Raw genomic sequence first — 20,695 nt, forward strand, 5'->3', positions numbered from 1 at the left:
AATGTCAACTTAAAAGTTCTGAGGGAGCTCAATGAGACACAATTCCCTTATTTTTTTGGACTTGTAGTTGTGAGGTGAACAAATCCTGTCAACATAGAATCATAGAATGGTTACAGCACAGGAGGAGGCCTTTCGGTCCACTGAGTCCAGGCTGGTTTTCTGCAAGAACAATTTAGCTAGTTCCTCTTCCCCGTCCTTTCCCTGTAGCTCTTCAGGTTATCGATTTAATTCCCTTTTGAAAGCCACAATTGAATCTTCCTCCACCATCCCATCCAGCCAGTGCACCCCAGATCTGCGTAAAAAAGCTCTGCTTTATGTCACGTTTGGGTTTTTTGCCAATCACTTTAAATCTGCCTTGTTTAGATCTCAATACCTTTGCCAACAGGAAATGTTTATCTCATTCCACTCTGTCCAGACCCCTCATGATCCTGAACGCCTCCCTCAAGTCTCCCCAACCCCCTCCTCTCCAAGGAGAATAATCTCAGCTTCTCCAAACCATCCACATAACCAAAAACCCTCATCCCTGGAACCATTCTCACCCTCCCCAAAGTGCTGCACCCAGCATTAGAGACCATACTCCACCTGAGGCTAAACCAGTGGTCTATAATGGTTCATCATACTTTCCCTGCTTTTGTACTCTACACTTCTACTCATAATGCCCAGATCCCATCAGGCTTTTTAACCATAAAGGCAGAGCAGGAATGAGGGGCCATATGGCCTACTTCTGCTCCTATCTCTTCTCTACTTATGACATGGAGAAATGTAAAGCTCAATCCAGAGACCAAAGTGTACTCTGTATTTAAGCACAAATGAAGCCCTTTAAACCCCAACAGCCTGGCTGCAAACATAGGTCTTTTTCTTGTGTGATACAGGCTGGGAAAAGTCAAAAACTGCATCAGGACAGTGTAAAGCCTTGAGCATTCATGGATAAAGTCCATCAGTTCCATTTATACTTTGCATTAACTGGCCTCAGGAATATTATTCTATGAATTTTTAAAAATAAATGAAAGTAAACCTGGGCTCGAAAACATCTGTAACAGCTGGGATGGGTGTCACTGGCCTTATTTAAACTATCTGACCAATACATTGTATGCAAAACACATAATCCTTATATTATTATTGTGTGAGATATACTTCTTGTACGATAACTATTCCCATGAACTTCCTCCTAAGCCGGTCCCCACTAGTCCTGTGCCCCAGTGTTATAGTGATAGACCTGTTCCCACCAGTACTGTACCCCAGTGTTAGTGACAGATCTGTCCCCATCAGTACTGTACCCGTGTTATGCAGTGACAGACATGTCCCTACCAATAGTGTATCCCAGTGTCTACAGTGACAGACCTGTCCTCACCAGTACTTACCCCAGTGTTATAGTGACAAACTGTACCCACCAGTACTGTACCTCAGTGTTATACAGTGACAGACTGTCCCCACCAGTCCTGTACCCCAGTGTTATACAGTGACAGACCTGTCCCCACCAGTACTGTACCCCAGTGTTACACAGTGACAGACTGTCCCCACCAGTCCTGTACCCCAGTGTTATACAGTGACAGACCTGTCCCCACCAGTACTGTACCCCAGTGTTATACAGTGACAGACCTGTCCCCACCAGTACTGTACACCAGTGTTATACAGTGACAGACCTGTCCCCACCAGTACTGTACCCCAGTGTTATACAGTGACAGACCTGTACCCCATAGTATTGTACCCCAGTGCTATCCAGTTAGAAACCCATCCCCACTGTGCCCCACTGTTTTAGTGACAGACTTGTACTCACCAGTACTGTATCCCAGTGTTATACAGTGACAGACCCGTCCCTGCCAGTACGGTACCCCAGTGTTATACAGTGACAGACCCATCCCCACCAGTACTGTACCCCAGCGTTATACAGTGACAGACCCGTCCCCACCAGTACTGTACCCCAGTGTTATACAGTGACAGACCTGTCCCCACCAGTACTGTACCCCAGTGTTATACAGTGACAGACCTGTCCCCACCAGCACTGTACCCGTGTTATACAGTGACAGACCTGTCCCCACCAGCACTGTACCCCAGTGTTATACAGTGACAGACCTGTCCCCACCAGTAATGTACCTCAGTGTTATACAGTGACAGACCTGTACTCACCAGTACTGTATCCCAGTGTTATACAGTGACAGACCTGTACTCACCAGTACTGTACTCCAGTGTTATACAGTGACAGACCTGTACTCACCAGTACTGTACCCGTGTCATACAGTGACAGACCTGTCCCCACCAGTACTGTACCCCAGTGTTATACAGTGACAGACCTGTCCCCACCAGTACTGTACCCCAGTGTTATACAGTGACAGACCCGTCCCCGCCAGTACGGTACCCCAGTGTTATACAGTGACAGACCCGTCCCCACCAGTACTGTACCACAGTGTTATACAGTGACAGACCTGTCCCCACCAGTACTGTACCCCAGTGTTATACAGTGACAGACCTGTCCCCACCAGTACTGTACCCCAGTGTTATACAGTGACAGACCTGTCCCCACCAGCACTGTACCCGTGTTATACAGTGACAGACCTGTCCCCACCAGCACTGTACCCCAGTGTTATACAGTGACAGACCCTGTCCCCACCAGTAATGTACCTCAGTGTTATACAGTGACAGACCTGTACTCACCAGTACTGTATCCCAGTGTTATACAGTGACAGACCTGTACTCACCAGTACTGTACTCCAGTGTTATACAGTGACAGACCTGTACTCACCAGTACTGTACCCGTGTCATACAGTGACAGACCTGTCCCCACCAGTACTGTACCCCAGTGTTAAACAGTGACAAACCTGTCCCCACTAGTACTGTACCCCAGTGTTATACAGTGACAGACCTGTCCCCACCAGCACTGTACCCCAGTGTTATACAGTGACAGACCTGTCCCCACCAGTACTGTACCCCAGTGTTATACAGTGACAAACCTGTCCCCACCAGTACTGTACCCCAGTGTTATACAGTGACAGACCTGTCCCCACCAGTACTGTATCCCAGTGTTATACAGTGACAGACCTGTCCCCACCAGGACTGTACCCCAGTGTTATACAGTGACAGACCCGTCCCCACCAGTACTGTACCCCAGTGTTATACAGTGACAGACCTGTCCCCACCAGTACTGTACCCCGGTGTTATAGAGTGACAGACCCGTCCCCACCAGTACTGTACCCCAGTGTTATACAATGACAGACCTGTCCCCACCAGTACTGTAACCCAGTGTTATACAGTGACAGACCTGTCCCCACCAGTACTGTACCCCGGTATTACACAGTGACAGACCTGTCCCCACCAGTACTGTACCCCAGTGTTATACAGTGACAGACCTGTACTCACCAATACTGTACCCCAGTATTATACAGTGACAGACCCGTCCCCACCAGTACTGTACCCCAGTGTTATACAGTGACAGACCTGTACTCACCAGTACTGTACCTCAGTGTTATACAGTGACAGACCTGTCCCCACCAGTACTGTACCCCAGTGTTATACAGTGACAGACCTGTACTCACCAGTACGGTACCTCAGTGTTATACAGTGACAGACCCGTCCCCACCAGTACTGTACCCCAGTGTTATACAGTGACAGACCTGTACTCACCAGTACTGTACCTCAGTGTTATACAGTGACAGACCTGTCCCCACCAGTACTGTACCCCAGTGTTATACAGTGACAGACCTGCCCCACCAGTACTGTAACCCAGTGTTATACAGTGACAGACCCGTCCCTACCAGTACTGTACCCCAGTGTTATACAGTGACAGACCTGTACTCACCAGTACTGTACCTCAGTGTTATACAGTGACAGACCCTTCCCCACCAGTACTGTACCCCAGTGTTATACAGTGACAGACCTGTACTCACCAGTACTGTACCTCAGTGTTATACAGTGACAGACCTGTACTCACCAGTACTGTACCTCAGTGTTATACATTGACAGACCCGTCCCCACCAGTACTGTACCCCAGTGTTATAGAGTGACAGACCTGTCCCCACCAGTACTGTACCTCAGTGTTATACAGTGACAGACCTGTACTCACCAGTACTGTACCCCAGTGTTATACCGTGACAGACCCGTCCCCACCAGTACTGTACCCCAGTGTTATACAGTGACAGACCCGTCCCCATCAGTACCGTACCCCAGTGTTATACAGTGACAGACCTGTCCCCACCTGTACTGTACCCAAGTGTTATACAGTGACAGACCTGTCCCCACATGTACTGTACCTCAGTGTTATACAGTGACAGACCTGTCCCCACCAGTATGCTACCCAAATGTTATACAGCTCAAACTGCTCTCTGAACACCGCCCAAATTTGGAAGGACAGAATCTAAAATTGTACTTAGAGCTGTTTCCCTCAGTTACAGATGAAAACCAGACACACTTGCCAAACATTAGTGAGATACTGAGACCCATATTGCCAGGCAACCCAAGGATACAGGCATGAACTTTGCTGCAGGATACTCTGTACAGCTCTGTGCAACACATCACTCTAATATGACTGCTTTCACATACACTCTCCAGTTGACTTCCTTCTTGAGCCTTTGATGTATTGCTGCATTCAGAATTTCCTTGCAGATCGCTGAGAGGGTGAACAGCTTAATTCAGAATATGGAAGCACCGTCACAGAGGCAGTTTGTTTGGACCATTATCTGGCGAGGTACTTGCCCTGTAGTAACGGTGGTATCGGTCAACCCTTAACACCAGGAATGACTGCATTACATGATTTTGCGTATTTGAGAGAAAGCGGGAGAGAGATACTGAGTGTCCATGCATGTGAGAGAGAGAGCGGCGTATGCGCGTAAGTGCATGTGAGAAAGGCAGAATGTGCATGTGTAGGGGAAAGAGGGTATGGTGTGTGCGTGAAAGATGGCGAGAGTGGGGGTGAGAGAAAGTGTGGTACGTGAGTGAGTGAATGAGTGTGAGAGACAGAGAGAAAGTGTGCATGTGTGTGAGAGACTGCGTGTGAGAGAGACAGAGAGAGAGTGTATGTGCGTGTGTGTGTGTGTGTGTGTTTGTGTGCATGTGTGTGAGAAACTGTGTGTGAGAGAAACAGGCATGTGAGTGTTAGAGAGACAGTGTGTTGTGTGCGTGAGACAGATACAGAGAGCGCTCATTTCACAACGAGTTCAACAGTCATCAGAGCCGACACCGGCAGCAGGAATAACAGACTCCGGAGAGACAATGCCACTTCACTCCATCCTGGTTGAATAAAAGGTTGGGTTTTTTTTTGTGTGTGTATCGTTTTACTCAAATCCTTCATATCAGCTTGTGCCTTTTCCAGCACAACAGGAAGCCACAGAGTGCAACGGTGCACCAGTGGGAGGGGGGGGTGCAGCTGCCGGGGGGCTGCCTTCTGTGGGTCACTCCGCATAATGCATGATGGATTCCACGTAGTTGCCGGGAAACAGACCAGTCACGCCGTTCATCACGCCTTCGTACCAGCCATCGTCATTCTTCTTCAACACATAAATGATGGCACCTTCTTGGAAGGACAATTCATCCTCTTTGTCTTTTGAATAGTCATAGATAGCAACCACTGTGAACAGAGAACAGCAACAATTAGCACTGGCACAGTGGCCCAAGAGAAAGGATCTCTTAAGCAGCCTCTGCTCTTCCCTTGATGTTCAATCTAAACAGCCATGGTGAAAGCTCAATGGGTCCATTGTGGATCGAATCCTCCCTATACTTGCCCACAGTGAGGGGGAGGGCCCTGTCGTTAGGTGGCGGGAGATATCCCAGTTCCCAAGGAGGGGGAGGGGCTATCCCAGTTCCCATGGTGAGAGGAAGGGTCTTGTCATTAGGGAGGGTGCTCTCCCAGTTCCCATGGTGAAGGGTAAGGTCCTGTCATTAGGGAGGGGCCTATCCCAGTTCCCAGGTATTTAGTTAGAGGATCCTATGATTAAAATGAACATATTGGACCTATTTATAGAACTATTGGGCCAAGGAGTTTTTTTTAATCTTTCACAGGATGTGGGCATCACTGGCTAGGCCAGCATTTATTGCCCATCCCTAATTGCCCTTGTCCTACCAGATAACCTTAATCTGGGAGCTAACCACAGCTTCATGATTTAATGTAAAAGTAATGTTAATGTAAATCTCATGAAAAAGCTGTCCTAAGGAACTTCACAAATAGATGGGGGCAAAATGGATGTTGAGCCTGAAGAGAAGAAACAGGGAGAGGTGACTTAAATGAAGGTGTGGTCAACGAGATGGGTCTTGCGCAGGTTTTTAAAGGCGGATAGAGGTGTGAAGGTGCAAAGGGGTTTAGGGAGAGTCTTCCAATAAGCAGGACCAAGGCAGCTGAACGCTCAGCCACCGTTAGTGGGGCAAAGAGCTGGGCCTTGGGGGAGAGGGGCAATGGAGAAAGACGCATGAAGAGCCAGAATCAGGGCTGTGGAACACTTGGGAAATGATAGACTGAGAGGTGAATTACAGAGTTATGCGAGGTGACGCCACAGACAGATTTACAGGCATGGGCAAGCGATTTAAATTAGATGCGTTGAGGAATAGGGAATCAAAAATAAGGGGTGATGGGTGCGCGTGACAGCATACGGTTCAGGATGGGTCCGTGTTTTGGACGAATTAAAATTTATAGAGCTGGAGAATGGGAGATCAGGAAGCAGTGTGTTGTGCAGTATTTGTTTCTGGAGGTGGTGAAAGTGTAGATCAAGGGAAACTGAGCAAAGGCAGGTAAATAAAGAGTTGAGGTGCAGGTCAACTATGAATGGCGGAAGGGGCTCAAGGGGCTGAATGGCTGGCTCACTTCTGTTCCTATCAGTTTACAGTTTAGCTCAGGTTGAACTGGATGCCAAGAGTACAGGTGGCTTGGTTTAACCTAAGAGAGGCGTAACCGGAGAGGTGGATAGAATTGGCAGCAAGTGAGAGGACCTTGTTGCAGGCACTCATGCAAGCAGCTTGACATCGTAGAGGCTGTAGAGGGAAATGAGAGGGGTGGTGGAGCTGGGCGTCGTCAATGCTTAATTGGTGGTTGAACTCGGGCCAGAGGTCAGGAACTCACTGCAAAACAGATTGTAAGGGCAGGCTTGCACACCTCATCCGGTGAAGGAGCATGGTGCAGTATGGGTTAGCGTTAAATCAAACGTCTGACTCTGAACTGAAACAGTAGATTGTTTTTAAATATTGCAATCATTTAGGAAAATCAAGGATTGCAGGTCATTCAGGATAGCACGATGCTTCCTCAATTATTCAACTTCCACATATAAATCCAGTAATACACAGAAAATACAGCTTGGAAACAGGCCACACAACTCAAACCAATCTATGCCAGTGTTTACTAGCAGAGTATATCATAAAATTATATGGATAAACAGGTAATCAGCCCTGTGCCAGCTCCTTGATAGAGCTATTGAATTAATCCCTGCTTTCCCCATCAACTTGCAAATTGTTCATTTTCAAACATGTAATGAATTCCCTTTTGAAAGTTACCACTGCATCTGCTTCCGCCACCCTTTCAGGCAGTGCATTCCAGATCATAAAAAAATTCTCATCTCTCCCCTGGTTCCTTAGGCTTAAATCTGAGTCGTCTGGTTACTGACCCTTCTGCCATTGTAAACAGTTTCACTTTATGTACTCTACCAAAATCTATGATCTTGAACACCTCTTAAATCTCTCCATTACCTTTGAAGGAGAGAGGCCCAAGCTTCTTCTGCCCCTTCAGGTAACTGAAGTGCTTCATCCTTCTTGTTATTCCAGTAAATTAGTGATAATGCAGATTTCAACAATCCAAATATAGACTAGCTTAGTAACAATGTTAAGGGAAAAGAGGGGAAGGAATTCCTAAACTGCGCATTACGGAACTTTCTTAATCAGTGTTTCCAGCTAATAAGGAAGGAGACATTGCCAGATCTAGCTGCAGGAATGAAGTTAGGCATGTGGAGCATGTATCAGCGCAGCAACGTTTGGTGAATAATGATCATACTGTCAGATTTAGAGTAGTCATGGCGGAGGACAAGGGAAAATCAAAAGGTGAAGATGCTCAACTGGAAGAAGACTAAGTGTTGACTAGAATCAAGAACTAGGCAAAATAGTAATTAAAAGCAGGAAGCCTACAAAGAGGACATGGTCCTGGTACAGAGCTGACGTATTTGCACAAGAGGGAAAAGGAAGGCCATTCAAAGCTGGTGCTGTCTAGATGATTAAAGATATAGAGATTAAATGAAAAGGAAAAAGTCATATGACAAATGTAAGATTCATAATAGAGAACAATGAAAGTACAGAGATCTAAAACATTGAATAAGAGGGACAAAGAGAGAGTACGGCAATAGATCGGCATTTAATGTAAAAGGGAACCCAAAAATCCTTTTTTAAAACAGATAAAGGATAGTCAAAGGAAGGGCGGTGCTGATTAAGGGTCAGAGAGATCTTCTTTAAAGGTAGAGGGCATGATTCAGGTATTAAATAATTACTTTGCCTCGGTCTGCACTAGTGAAGAGGGTGTTGCCTATGTAGCAGAAAAGGAGGTTGTTGCAAAATTAGATAGGATAAAAGTGAAGAATAGGTACTTGGTATGGGGATGGTTTTAGTTTAAGTACTGAGCTAATCCAGTCTTCACTAAACCCACGACAAACAGACGGGACACCATCTAAACACAAGATGAAGAAATAAGTCAATCAGAACAGTTGCCCTAACCTGTGGCATGATCATTAACCTAGTTAGGATGGAAATTAATCCAATGGGTAATTTACTAACTCTCCTTTCATTAAGGATTTAACCATTGTATAAATTTGCAGGCTGAAGTAAATAACATAGTAGAGGACAGTCACACAAGCACATTAACCATCCATCCCCTAATTTCACAAACAGATCTATGGCTGTACTTGATGAGAACATCAGGTGTGAAGAGATATGCAAATTTTGTAGCTGTCATAATTCTTGCAAACAGGGAATTTCCCTTTCACAGACCATAAAATATTTAAACAAAAATAGTAGGTTGTGTTCTCTAGAGGAAGGATTTAAAAGAGGAGAATTCAAAGAAATGGATTGGTTTTATCTGTCAAAATTTCCATTCCTCTAAGAATAAACTTGGCTGTTTGGGTAACCAGAGCAATTCAAATTTTGAAACGAGACTGAATTTGTTGGGAAGCCATGAGGAGAGGAATATAAACTAAATGGTCCAATCTTAACAGGGGTGCAGGAATAGGGGAACCTGGGGGCGTATGTTCATAAATCTTTAAAGGTGGTAGAGAGTTGAGAATGATGTTAACATATAAATACAGGCAAAGTACAAAACCAAGGAAGTTATAATAAACCTTTACAAAACACTGGTTAGGCTACATTTGGACTGTTGCAGCCAATTCTGAGCACTACACTTTAGGAAGTGTGCAGAGGTGTTTACAAAAATGATACCAAGGGTACATGGGGAGACTGCAGAAGCTTGGTTTGTTCTCCTTAGAGCAGAAAAGGTTCAGAGGAGATTTAACACAGAGGTTTAAATTTATGAATGTTTTTTATCGAGTAAATAAGGAAAACTGTTTCCAGTTGAAGAAGTGCCTATGTAACCAGAGGACACAGATTTAAGACAATTGGCAAAAGAACCGGGAGATGAGATTTTTTTTTTGCACAGCAAGTTATAATGATCTGAAATGCACTGCCTGAAAGGGTAATGGAAGCAGATTCAATAGTAAGGCTGAAAAGGGAACTGGATAAATATTTGAAGTAGAAAAGGTTTGCCAGGCTATGGGGAAAGAGCAGGGGGTGGGGTTAATGTGGATGGGTCTTTCAAAGAGCCAGCACAGGCACACAAAGCCTCCTTCGGTGCTGTTTGATTCTATGATAAATAGTGTACAAAGGTTAGTTCGCAGGGCAGACCTCAACTTGAGCCAGCATGCTCAGGAGAGGAAGGGAAAGTGAAGAGAAGCAAACTGCTTTCTTCAGGAGCCAAACAATGAAAATGGAGGTTCTGGGGAGGGTGGCTGAAATGTTTGACTACACCTGGCCTCCACCAGCAACTGGTCCCATCTCAATAAGATAGAAACATAGAAACTAGGAGCAGGAGTAGGCCATTCGGCCCTTCGAGCCTGCTCTGCTATTCATTATGATCATGGCTGATCATCCAACTCAATAGCCTGCTTCCTCTTTCTCCCCATATCCTTTGATCCCTTTTGCCCCAAGAGCTATATCTAAATCCTTCTTGAAAATATACAATGTTTTGGCCTCAACTACTTTCTGTGGTAGCGAATTCCACAGGCTCACCACTCTCTGGGTGAAGAAATTTCTCCTCATCTCAGTCCTAAATGGTCTACCCCATATCCTCAGACTGTGACCCCTGGATCTGGACTCCCCCATCTTTCCTGTATCTACCCTGTCTAGTCCTGTTAGAATTTTATAGGTTTCTATAAGATCCCCCCTCATTCTTCTGAACTCCAGCAAATATAATCCTAATTGACTCAATCTCTCCTCATTTGTCAGTCCCGCCATCCCAGGAATCAGTCTGGTAAGCCTTCGCTGCACTCCCTCTATAGGAAGAACATCTTTCCTTAGATAAGGAGACCATAACTGCACACAATATTCCAGGTGTGGTCTCACCAAGGCATCCCTGCTCCTGTACTCGAATCCTCTGGCTATGAAGGCCAACATACCATTTGCCTTCTTTACAGGCTGTTGCATCTGCATGCTTACCGTCAATGACTGGTGTACAAGGACACCCAGGTCTCATTATACATTTCCCTCTCAATTTATAGCCATTCAGGTAATAATCTGCCTTCCTGTTTTTGCTACCAAAGTGGATAACCTCACATTTATCCACATTATGCTGCATCTGCCATGCATTTGCCCACTCACTTAGTTTGTCCAAATCACACCAAAGCATCTCTGCATCCTGCCACCCAGCTTTGTGTCATCCGTAAATTTGGAGATATTAGATTTAGTTCCCTCATCTAAATCATTAATATATATTGTGAATAGCTGGGGTCCCAGCACCGATCCCTGCGGTACCCCACTAGATACAGCCTGCCATTCGGAAAAAGACCCGTTTATTCCTACTCCCTGTTTCCTGCCTGCCAACCAGTTTTCTATCCATCTCCCCCAAGCCCACGCGCTTTAATTTTACACGCTAATCTCTTATATGGGACTTAGTCGAAAGCCTTCTGAAAGTCCAAATAAACCACATCCACTGGCTCCCCCTCATCAACTCTACTAGTTACATCCTCTCAAAATTCCAGTAGATTTGTCAAGCATGATTTCCCTTTCATAAATCCATGCTGACTCTGTCCAATTCTGCCACTGTTTTCCAAGTGCTCAGCTATTAAATCTTTTATAATGGACTCTAGAATTTTCCCTACTACTGACATCAGGCTGACTGGTCTATAATTCCCTGTTTTCTCCCTTTTTAAATAGTGGAGTTACGTTAGCTACCCACCAATTTGTAGGAACTGTTCCAGAGTCTATAGATCTCAGAAAATGACCATCAATGCATCCACTATTTCTAGGGCCACTTCCTTAAGAACTCTGGGATGTAGATTATCAGGCCCTGGGGATTTATCGGCCTTCAATCCCATCAATTTCTCCAGCACAATTTCCCTACTAATACTGATTTCTTTCAGTTCCTCCCTCTCACCAAACCCTGTGTTCCCCAACATTTCTGGTATGTTATTTGTGTCCTCCTTTGTGAAGACGGAACCAAAGTATGTATTTAATCAGTCAGCTATTTCTTTATTCACCATTATAAATTCCCCTGTTTCTGACGGTAAGGGACACAGTGGGCCGAAAGTATGGGGCCACCAACATCCTCCATTAGTTTACAGGTGATCCCGAGTTGGATCGTAAAATGCAGAAACTTATCCTAGTAACAGACTGTTGAGACCACGGACAGCATGTGCTGGGGCAACAAGAGCCATTAGAGGATCCATCTGTAAATAAAGAAAGCTTCTATACTAAACTCTCAAGTTAAAATCCTAGTCTTCACAAAGGTCACAAGCAGCCTGAGCTCCAGTTCAAGTTATAGATGATTACATTTGGATCTGAACTTTATCACTGTCACATGTCTAGAGACTAACCTATTGGTCATGTTGTCATAGTAACACCTTCTGTACCTTGCTAATCCTAAACATCTGCAATTTCAGCTAACCTTGGGGAGCACAGACAACAGAAAGAAAGCCTTGGTATTCACAGAGCCTGTAACTTCTTGATAAAGACTGGTGAGAACTCGGGTAAAGTGCATCAAGATCATATGATATAAATGTACATAAAAGGACATTAAATGACAAAATTGCAATGAAAGGTTGGGAGATGTTGAATCTGAAGGAAGAGAATGGTGAGAAGGGGACAGGGAAGGGAGAGCGAGACGGAGAGGGCGGGGAGAGCAAGGTGGAGAGGGCGGGGAGAGAGTGAGGAAGGGGAGAGAAATGGGGAGGGGGAGGGGAAGGGAAGCAGAGAGAGGGGAAATGAGGGAGAGAGAGAGGAAGGGAGTGAAAGAGAAGGGAAGGGATCGAGCGAGAGAGAGAGAGAGGGAGAGAGAGTGGGAAAGAGAGGGGAAGGGAAAGAGGGGAAGAGCAAGAGAGAACGTGGAAGGGGAGAATGAGAGGGAATAAGAGAGAGAGAGTGGAGGGAGAGGGAGAGAGGGAGGGAGGGGGATGGGGAGAGAGACGGGAAGGAAGGCAGAACAAAGGGATGAAGACAGGGACAGGAGGCAGAAGAGAGTCAGAGGGAGATAGGAAGGGAGATATAAAAAGAAAAGTAAGGATGATGGTGACGAGGGAGGAGGGAATTGGACCTTTGCAGGATTGGTACCAACAAGTCATAATGCTGGAGAAAGCATATGTTCGGCCAATCAGGTGGAGAGACCTGTAGTTGCACCATTTGCTGAAAGTTGTTTAAGTTGGTGTACTAACTTAGTCAAGGTCAGTATCCAGGTTCAGGCACTCCTTGGCAAGTTATCAGCTGCCAGGAATATTTTCCTTACACCATAGCCTCTGGCCACTGTTTACTGTATGCTAGGCAGCTCCAGTTTAACTTCAATATTAGTATGCAATTTGCAGCAGTTACTGGGGGATCCTGATTGTTTTTTCCAACTCTAGAAGTATTATGGCTAGTGTTTTTGATGAAGACTTGCAGATGGGATGCACTTGGGATGGTCTTTGGTGAATTCTCAGACTGACCTGGAAAGGTTTGTCTCTCCCCAGGGGCCTAGATTCTGAGATCACTCAGCTACACAAGAATCGAGTAATGTCATGCATCCTTCTCAGATTATTTTCCAATATTTCAGCCAGTCAACAAGGCACTGAAGAATCTGAAACAGGATATGCGGCTTCAGAAAGCAACTGAGACACTGGAAATTGCATCAAGTCTGGGTGCTGGGCTCTTTTAGAAAACTGTATACCAATTGTTCAAGAATTTAACCTCCTCTGTGGTTTAATGAGGTTCTCCAAGCAGTAGCTGGGCTATACTAAACAAGTAAGTCCTTTGTTCTATTTCTGATCGTTGACTCGTTACTTGGTCTTAGCCAATTCGGCCTCAAGTCTGAAGAGGAAAAATCAGCCTGTGATCTGTTTCTGATGACCAACGATGACCTTTACAGGAAATGTAAGCATGTGGATGCACAATGAGGGCAGAATCAGATGCGACTGCTTGACCCATGGTCAAAAAGTCTCCTAACCCTCAATTGTCTAGGTTCACAGGTGAGGAATGGCTACCATAGCAGGATAGATTTTTATTGGATATCAAGGGGAATGGATCAAAGGTGGGTAAATGGAGTCGAGGTACTGTTCAGCCATTACCCAACTGATTGAGGCAATAAGCTCGAGGGACTGATTGATAAAGGAACAGGAATAGACCAGAGGGCAACAGTGAAATCGTCTCAAAAAAAGTCTAGTTTCAGAAGTGTGTAGAAAGAGAAAAATCATAGGGTGAAAACAGATTTCAACACAATTATTGATAAGGTATTGAAGTAAGTATGCAATAAAAAAAACTCACATCTGAGAGACGTGAGAATACTGCTCCTTTTCACAGAATATGCTTTATTTTGTACAGAATAATAAGCTGTTCAAGCACAAAGTAATCCTGGGAGAAATGAATCAGACGTTGCTCAAGAACTTTCATGCCAGGACAGCAACAGAATGACTGCAGCTGCTGGAAAATGAAGGACTGGAACATGACCCTCCATTGCTCAGAATTTACGCCAATGGTTAAACCAATGACACCCAGTTCATTTGTTTGGGAAGAATGAATGAAAGAAGAATGAAAATTACAATGCAGAAACTTAGAGCTAATGTTTCATGGGTTAATAAATCATTGTCGCCGAACATAAAAGAGTACCTGGATCTGCACCTAAAGTGCTGTAAGCTGCAGGGCTATGGGCCGGGTGCAGGAAAGTGGGATTAGAAAGGGCACCTGGGTGTCCTCGGGCAGGCATGGACAAGATGGGCCGAATGGCCTCCTTCTGTGCTGTAACTTTTCTATGGTTCTATAATGCACTTTTGGTCTGTAATGACTTTTTAAACTTATACTTTGTATTACTATAAAGAACATCAAGTAAGTTAACACCCAACGTACTATCTCTTAACAGAAAAGCCAGTTGTTGAGACCAGAGATGTTGGCCAGCAGGGGCTCCACAAGGCAAGTTTTGAAGGCAAACACAATGGATTGTTTAAAGTGTTGACTGACCAGAATCATCACATTCAATCAAAAACACCTTGACCATCGCCAAAGTCTTGGGGGAAAATAAAGGAAAAGCAAGCACTCAAGAAGGACAGAATTGAAAAGCTGAGAAAGTTATGTTAAATAAAAACAGAAATTGCTGGAAATACTAAGCAGGTCTGGCAGCTTCTGTGGAGACAGAAAGAGTTAATGTTTTGAGTTGAATATGACGTCAGTTATGTTAAACATGTTCTGAACCTTAATTAGATCATACTTAGTTCAGGTCTCCACTTTATAAAACAGACATAGAGGCACTGGCAAAGATGCAAAAATGATTCTCAAAGGATAATCCCAAAACCAAGAGGAAAAACTGACCAGGGTAGGGCTCATACTAGAAATGAGAAAGTGAGGGGTGACCTGATAGAAGTCTTTAAGATAATGAAGGGTTTTGATGAGGTAGACATCGAGAAGATGTCTTCACTTGTCAGGGAGACTAAACCTAGAGGCCATAAATAACAAGAGTCCCCAGCTAATACAATAGGAATTCAGGAGAAACGTCTTTGTCTAAAATGTGGTAGGAATATGAAACACACCACCATAAGGAATTATTGAAATTAACAGTATAGTTGCATTTAAGGGAAAGAAAGAAATCAAAGAATATGCTGATAGGATTAGGTGAAAGAGGATGCTCATGTGGAGCACAAACACAGGCACAAACCAAATGGGCTGAACAGCCAGGTTCTCTGCTGCAGGCCCCATGTAATTCTATGCCATATCCAATTCAATATTAAAGGATACCTGTTTCCTGACCATCATCATGTTACAGCCATTTGTTTCTATGTAGATTCAAATGGGTTTGGGTCATGTATCAGCGGAAAAGTTTGTCTGCAGAGGGCATCCCAAGGGACCTTGGCACAGATGACAGAATCAGACCCAGCCTGGAGCTCTGATTGAAACCTATAATAAGGGGACACTGCTGTAGCTTTGGGCACCTCCCTGGCCAGAGGTCTCCACCATGGATTCTATCGAGCTCAATGTGTTCAAGTAGGTGAATCATAAATTTAGTGTCAGTTCTGCAGCATGAGAGCACTGTGCTAACTGGTTTTCATGTTGGTCCGAGGAGAAAGGTCAGTCACAATATAGGAAATGACTTTACATCATTTTACTTATCGAGGAGCACAATGTAAGATGTGCTGTTTATTCACCCGTCCTAAAGTAAATTAAATCAGGGGCAGAATTTTCCATGTGGCAGGTGGGTTGGACGGGAGCGGCGATCGGCTCCGCATCGCCATTTTACGGAGGTGAGCCAATTAAGGCACACCCAGCGTAATACGCGACTGGTAGCGCTCAGCAGTGCCTGTGTGGGCGGTGGGGGGAGGAGGGAGAGTCAGGGCCAGCACTCGAAAGAGCGCAACAATCTCCCCGAGGCACGGAGCTGCCTCAGGGAGATTGAATGGATATTAAAATAATTAAATAAGCCATTAAAAAATTTACTTAAACATGTCCCCTCACGTGACTGTGTCACGTGAGATGGGACATATTTTTATTTTTATGAAAGCTTTTTTACTTATTTAATAAAAGCTTTAGGAAACCTCATCCCGCTCGTGGATGAGGTTTCCTAAAAAACGCGTAGGCCACTTGGGCTTTTCGCCTGCCCCGCCAACCTTAAGATTGGACGAGCGGCATTACTAATTACATGAATTAACTTTCTTAATGGCCTTAATGGGTCATTTACATAATGGCAGGCACACAGCTGACTCTGGCGCGCACCCGCCGAACGAAAAATCGCGGACTGCGTGATGTCGGGACGCACGCCCGACATCATCGCGCGCCATTTTACGCATCAGCATGCCGCAAGCCGCCTAAAAATTCTGCCCCAGGTGTTATTTTACAGCCTGTTCAGACTGCTAATAGAGCGCATTCAGTCCACTTTAAAAAAAAGGCATGCTGCATGCACCCCTCCGTGATGCAGTCAAGTAGTTGACATGCACAGCAAGGGTCTTGGGATCTCACCAATAATTACCCAGACAGCTGGCCGGAAAAGGCTCCAAAATACAGGGACACTTACAGGAATGGCCAGTGATACTGAATCCTGGAAAGTGTCTTGCAGCAAGAAACATGACAGTGTTATGAATCACTGAAACTTTACAGGAAGTGCAAGGTGTGAAGGTTCAGTAGGGGGACTGGAGGCGGGGGGGAAATGTGAGAAAATCAGACAAAACATCGCAAATTTTGTGTATCCTGTTCCACTGACCTTTCTCCAAATAGTTCTTGGGTGCCCACGGTGGATCCTCCTCTGCATACGGGTCACTATACTCTACTACAGCAGTCTCTTCCTCCTCATAATCCTCTGGTGGTGGGGGAGGAGGGGGTGACTCGTCAAACACTACTTCTTCAGCCGGCGGAGGTGGTGGTGGAGTGGAGCCGTCTGAAACTACAATGTTGATATTACATTAAGGGAAAGGATTTGCATTTATATAGCACCTCTCATGACCTCAGGACGTCCCATAGCGTTTCATAGGCAATAAAATAGTTCTGATGTCTAGTGATAAAAGAAACATGGCAGCAAACTGTGCCACAAAGATCAATGAGATAAGTGACCATATATCTGTTTTAGGTGTTGGTTGAGGATAAATGTTGGTCTGGGACACCAAGGTGATCCCCTGATCTTCAAATAGTGTCATGTATTTAAGACCAGAGGGAAGATGGGACCTCAGTTTAGTGTCTTATCTAAAAGATAGCACCTCCAACAGTGCAGTGGACCCTTAGCACTGCACTGGAGTGTCAACCTAAATTTGCCCAAGTCTCTGGAGTGGGGCTTGAACCCACAACCTTCTGTCTCAGCGCTACCAGTAAACCAAGGCTACAACATGCAATAAGCTTACACTTTGCAACAGGTTATACTAACTGGATATTTTCATCTTTGCCACAAAAATCTCTCCACTATCTCCAAGAAATAGTTCAAGAGTACAGACAATAGAATTTTGCTAATTTTAAGAGGATAATTAAAATTCTCACTGCCAGAGTAATTTATATTTTGTTGCTGAAAAGAGAGACATATTTCTAAAGGTTTTTGTCTTGTACTCATCAGAACAAACACAAGGTGGTAACAAAGATGGTCAAGGAGGGTATCCAATCAAAAACTAAGGCAATGGTCTCAAAATAGTTCCAGTGACGTGAGTCAGAACACCTTGAAACATGAATGCTGCTCTGGATTAACCAGGTTATGACAGCTTTGTCAAGTGGCTATGTTTTCCATCCAAGATGAGAGGGGCAATTGCAGAGTGCTATAGGGATTGGATGGTAGAGTGTTTAAACACCCCTGGAATATGGTATAGAATCCTCATTCACTGACAGCCCCACTCCAGAAATCTTTGCTGTTGGCAGTTAGAATCTTACATGAGTTTGAGCAGTCCTAATCCAAATTCTTAATGGGCATGGATAGGGACAAAGAGGCACTAAGTTGGTCATTTTACTCAGAGGGTGTCAGGTGTGGGAAATGATAAAAGGTTACACTTTCGCATTCAGGGATGTCTCCCAAGTTTAGGTCAAAAATGCATCTTTGGGGCAGAGTAGATGAACATTCATCCAATCTAAAATGCCACTCAATGCCACTGAATCTAATATGGGCTGGGCATGTTTGACAGGGCTTCTTGGGTGAGGTAACTGAGAACAGCTGATGCCAATGGAACTATGCCCATCGAGGGTTTCAGGAGATGAGAGGAAAGGGGCTAATGTAAAGGCAACTATGCAAGGAGGTTATGCATTGGGGAGTTTTGCTGTTACAGCTCCCTACAACATTCAAAACTGGCATATTTGTGCCGCAGAGAGCAGCCTTAAGCAGCAGTGATCCATTTTCAAAGACAAAAAGAAGAGTGCTAAATGTTGTCTTAAAAATAACCCACTATGCATACTTTGAAGCTGCAAAGACAATACAGGAACAGACTGGGCTTCCAGTCACCCTTCCACTTCTTCGAAGCCAGACAGAATTTCAGCAACAAGACACAAACTAACCAATCAAACAAAACGGGGATGAATGGAGTAGTAGTTCACACACTGCCGTTCATCTGAGCTTTGGGCCATTTTGATTTAACTGAAGTCACTGGGTGCTTGCAATTAATCGCGAACATAGAAGAGGTGATGCTGTGGATCAGATGCGGGTGTCTCACTTCCAGGCCTTTAATTCAAATCCAGACCAGACCAATGGGCTGAAAGTCACCTCTGTCTGCTAGCAACTATGGCAAACGTGCTTGATTAGTCTGGTCTCAAAGGGTGGGAAATGGAAAAATGTCACAATGGTGCAAGAGGGTGTTGTTGTCTGAAGAGCAGTTGGGACAGAGCTTGGTTCTGATTTAGCTTCAGCCATTGTTCACAGGGTCCTTGATTCTATCTGCAGCATTACCTATGCCTTCATTTCCACTTTTCCTCATGACGATCACAAGGTCTCCTTGGTCTCCATTAGAGACTGCATTGGCCAGATCATTGTCCACCACTGAGAATATGATCCTATCACCAAAAATCTTCCCCTCTCCTCCATGTTTTGGAGAAGGGTCATTATCTCTGAAACACCCCTTGTTCATTCTTCCTTAACTGAGTTCACGTTGCCCTCCCAGTGATACTCCCATTCAAACCGTAACAGGTGTAACCCTTCTCCCATCCCCAGGTCTCCACATGCCCGTGTGACACATAACATGTACGTATTTGCTCCAATCTCACGTTATTGAATTTGCAGTGCTTAGTGCAGTTTCCTCTGTGCTGGTTGGACCTAATATAGTCTGAGTTATTGCTTTGTGAAACATTTCATTTCAGTCCATAAACATGCCAGTGATCTCTCTGTGACTTGTCTCTTTAACTATCTCCCTGCTCAACCCATGCACCTCTGCCCTTTAACACTCTCCTAACCAATCTCTCTACAATTCCTGGACAGTCTGTAGCAGTTTGCTCTGGAGGCTGCCTTCAACAAGTTAGACCTTAACCAGCTCTCCTACCTTCCTGCCTGTTTCTTCACTTACCAATACTTCTCCATTTCAGAGATTTTATTTTGTTTCCTTTCTGTGTCTACATTGCCTCACTCACTCTGTACATTGTGCACCAGCTTATAATTTTAAAGAAAAACTTTAGAATATAATTAACTACCTTCCAAGGGCCAGAATCATTATACTGGGTCTTGACATTTGTGGAGCTCTTCCCCTCCTCCATATTTTGTACTGTCCTATTAAGATTCTTACTAGCTTCCAGTTTCCAGTTTTGTGGAATCCCTTAAATAAAGGCATTAACCACTCTTTTCCTATTGCAGATGCTCATGCACCTACTGGATCACTAGAACACTTGTTGCTTCTCTTTTACTTATGGCCAAGTGCTAACTCTGTATCCAATCAGTGCTGTACCTATCCTGGAATGCATAAAGGGACAGTGTAATGGGAGCATCACTCTGTGTCTAATTCATACTATATTCCCCTGGAGTGTCTGAAGAGACAATGTAGAGGGAGCTTTATTCTATATCTGACCCCATGCTGTACCCGGCCTGGGAGTGTTTGATGGGGACGTGTAGAGGAAGTTTTACTCTGTATCTAACCCTGTGCTGTATCTGCCCTGGGAATGTTTGATGGGGACAGTGTAGAGGGAGATTTACTCTGTATCTAATCCCATGCTGTACCTGTCCTGGGAGTGTTTGATGGGGATGGTGTAGAGGGAGCTTTACTCCGTATCTAACCCCATGCTGTCCCTGACCTGGGAATGTTTGATGGGGACAGTGTAGAGGGAGATTTACTCTGTATCTAATCCTGTGCTGTACCTGTCCTGGGAGTGTTTGATGGAGACAGTGTAGAGGGAGCTTTACTCTGTATCTAACCCCGTGCTGTACCTGTCCTGGGAGTATTTGATGGGGACATGTAGAGGAAGTTTTACTCTGTATCTAACTCCATGCTGTACCTGCTTTGGGAGTGTTTGATGGGAATAGTGTAGGGCGAGCTTGACTCTGTATCTAACCCCGTGCTGTACCAGCCCTGGGAGTGTTTGATGGGAACAACATAGAGGTGCCTTAATCTGTATCTAACCCATGCTGTACCTGTCTTGTGAGTGT

General features: G+C 44.8%; 1 protein-coding gene across 4 annotated transcripts in view; it reads right to left on the minus strand.

The window, feature by feature from the left end:
• Positions 1 to 5,001: 5,001 nt before the first annotated feature.
• LOC121284628 (abl interactor 2) overlaps positions 5,002 to 20,695 on the minus strand; it is a 143,992-nt gene continuing 128,298 nt past the window's right edge. For 3 of the 4 annotated variants that reach the window (XM_041200153.1, XM_041200154.1, XM_041200152.1), the window contains 2 exons: positions 16,868 to 17,047; positions 5,002 to 5,557 (listed from right to left, as the gene is read on the minus strand). In XM_041200153.1, the coding sequence (XP_041056087.1) occupies positions 5,382 to 5,557; positions 16,868 to 17,047 (356 nt within the window). In that variant the 3' untranslated portion in view covers positions 5,002 to 5,381. Of the gene's footprint in view, positions 5,558 to 14,715; positions 14,803 to 16,867; positions 17,048 to 20,695 lie in introns of those variants that run through there. The other variant, XM_041200155.1, reaches the window with a different exon arrangement.

This window comes from Carcharodon carcharias, chromosome 12 (genome assembly GCF_017639515.1).
Source record: "Carcharodon carcharias isolate sCarCar2 chromosome 12, sCarCar2.pri, whole genome shotgun sequence".
NCBI lineage: Eukaryota > Metazoa > Chordata > Chondrichthyes > Lamniformes > Lamnidae > Carcharodon > Carcharodon carcharias.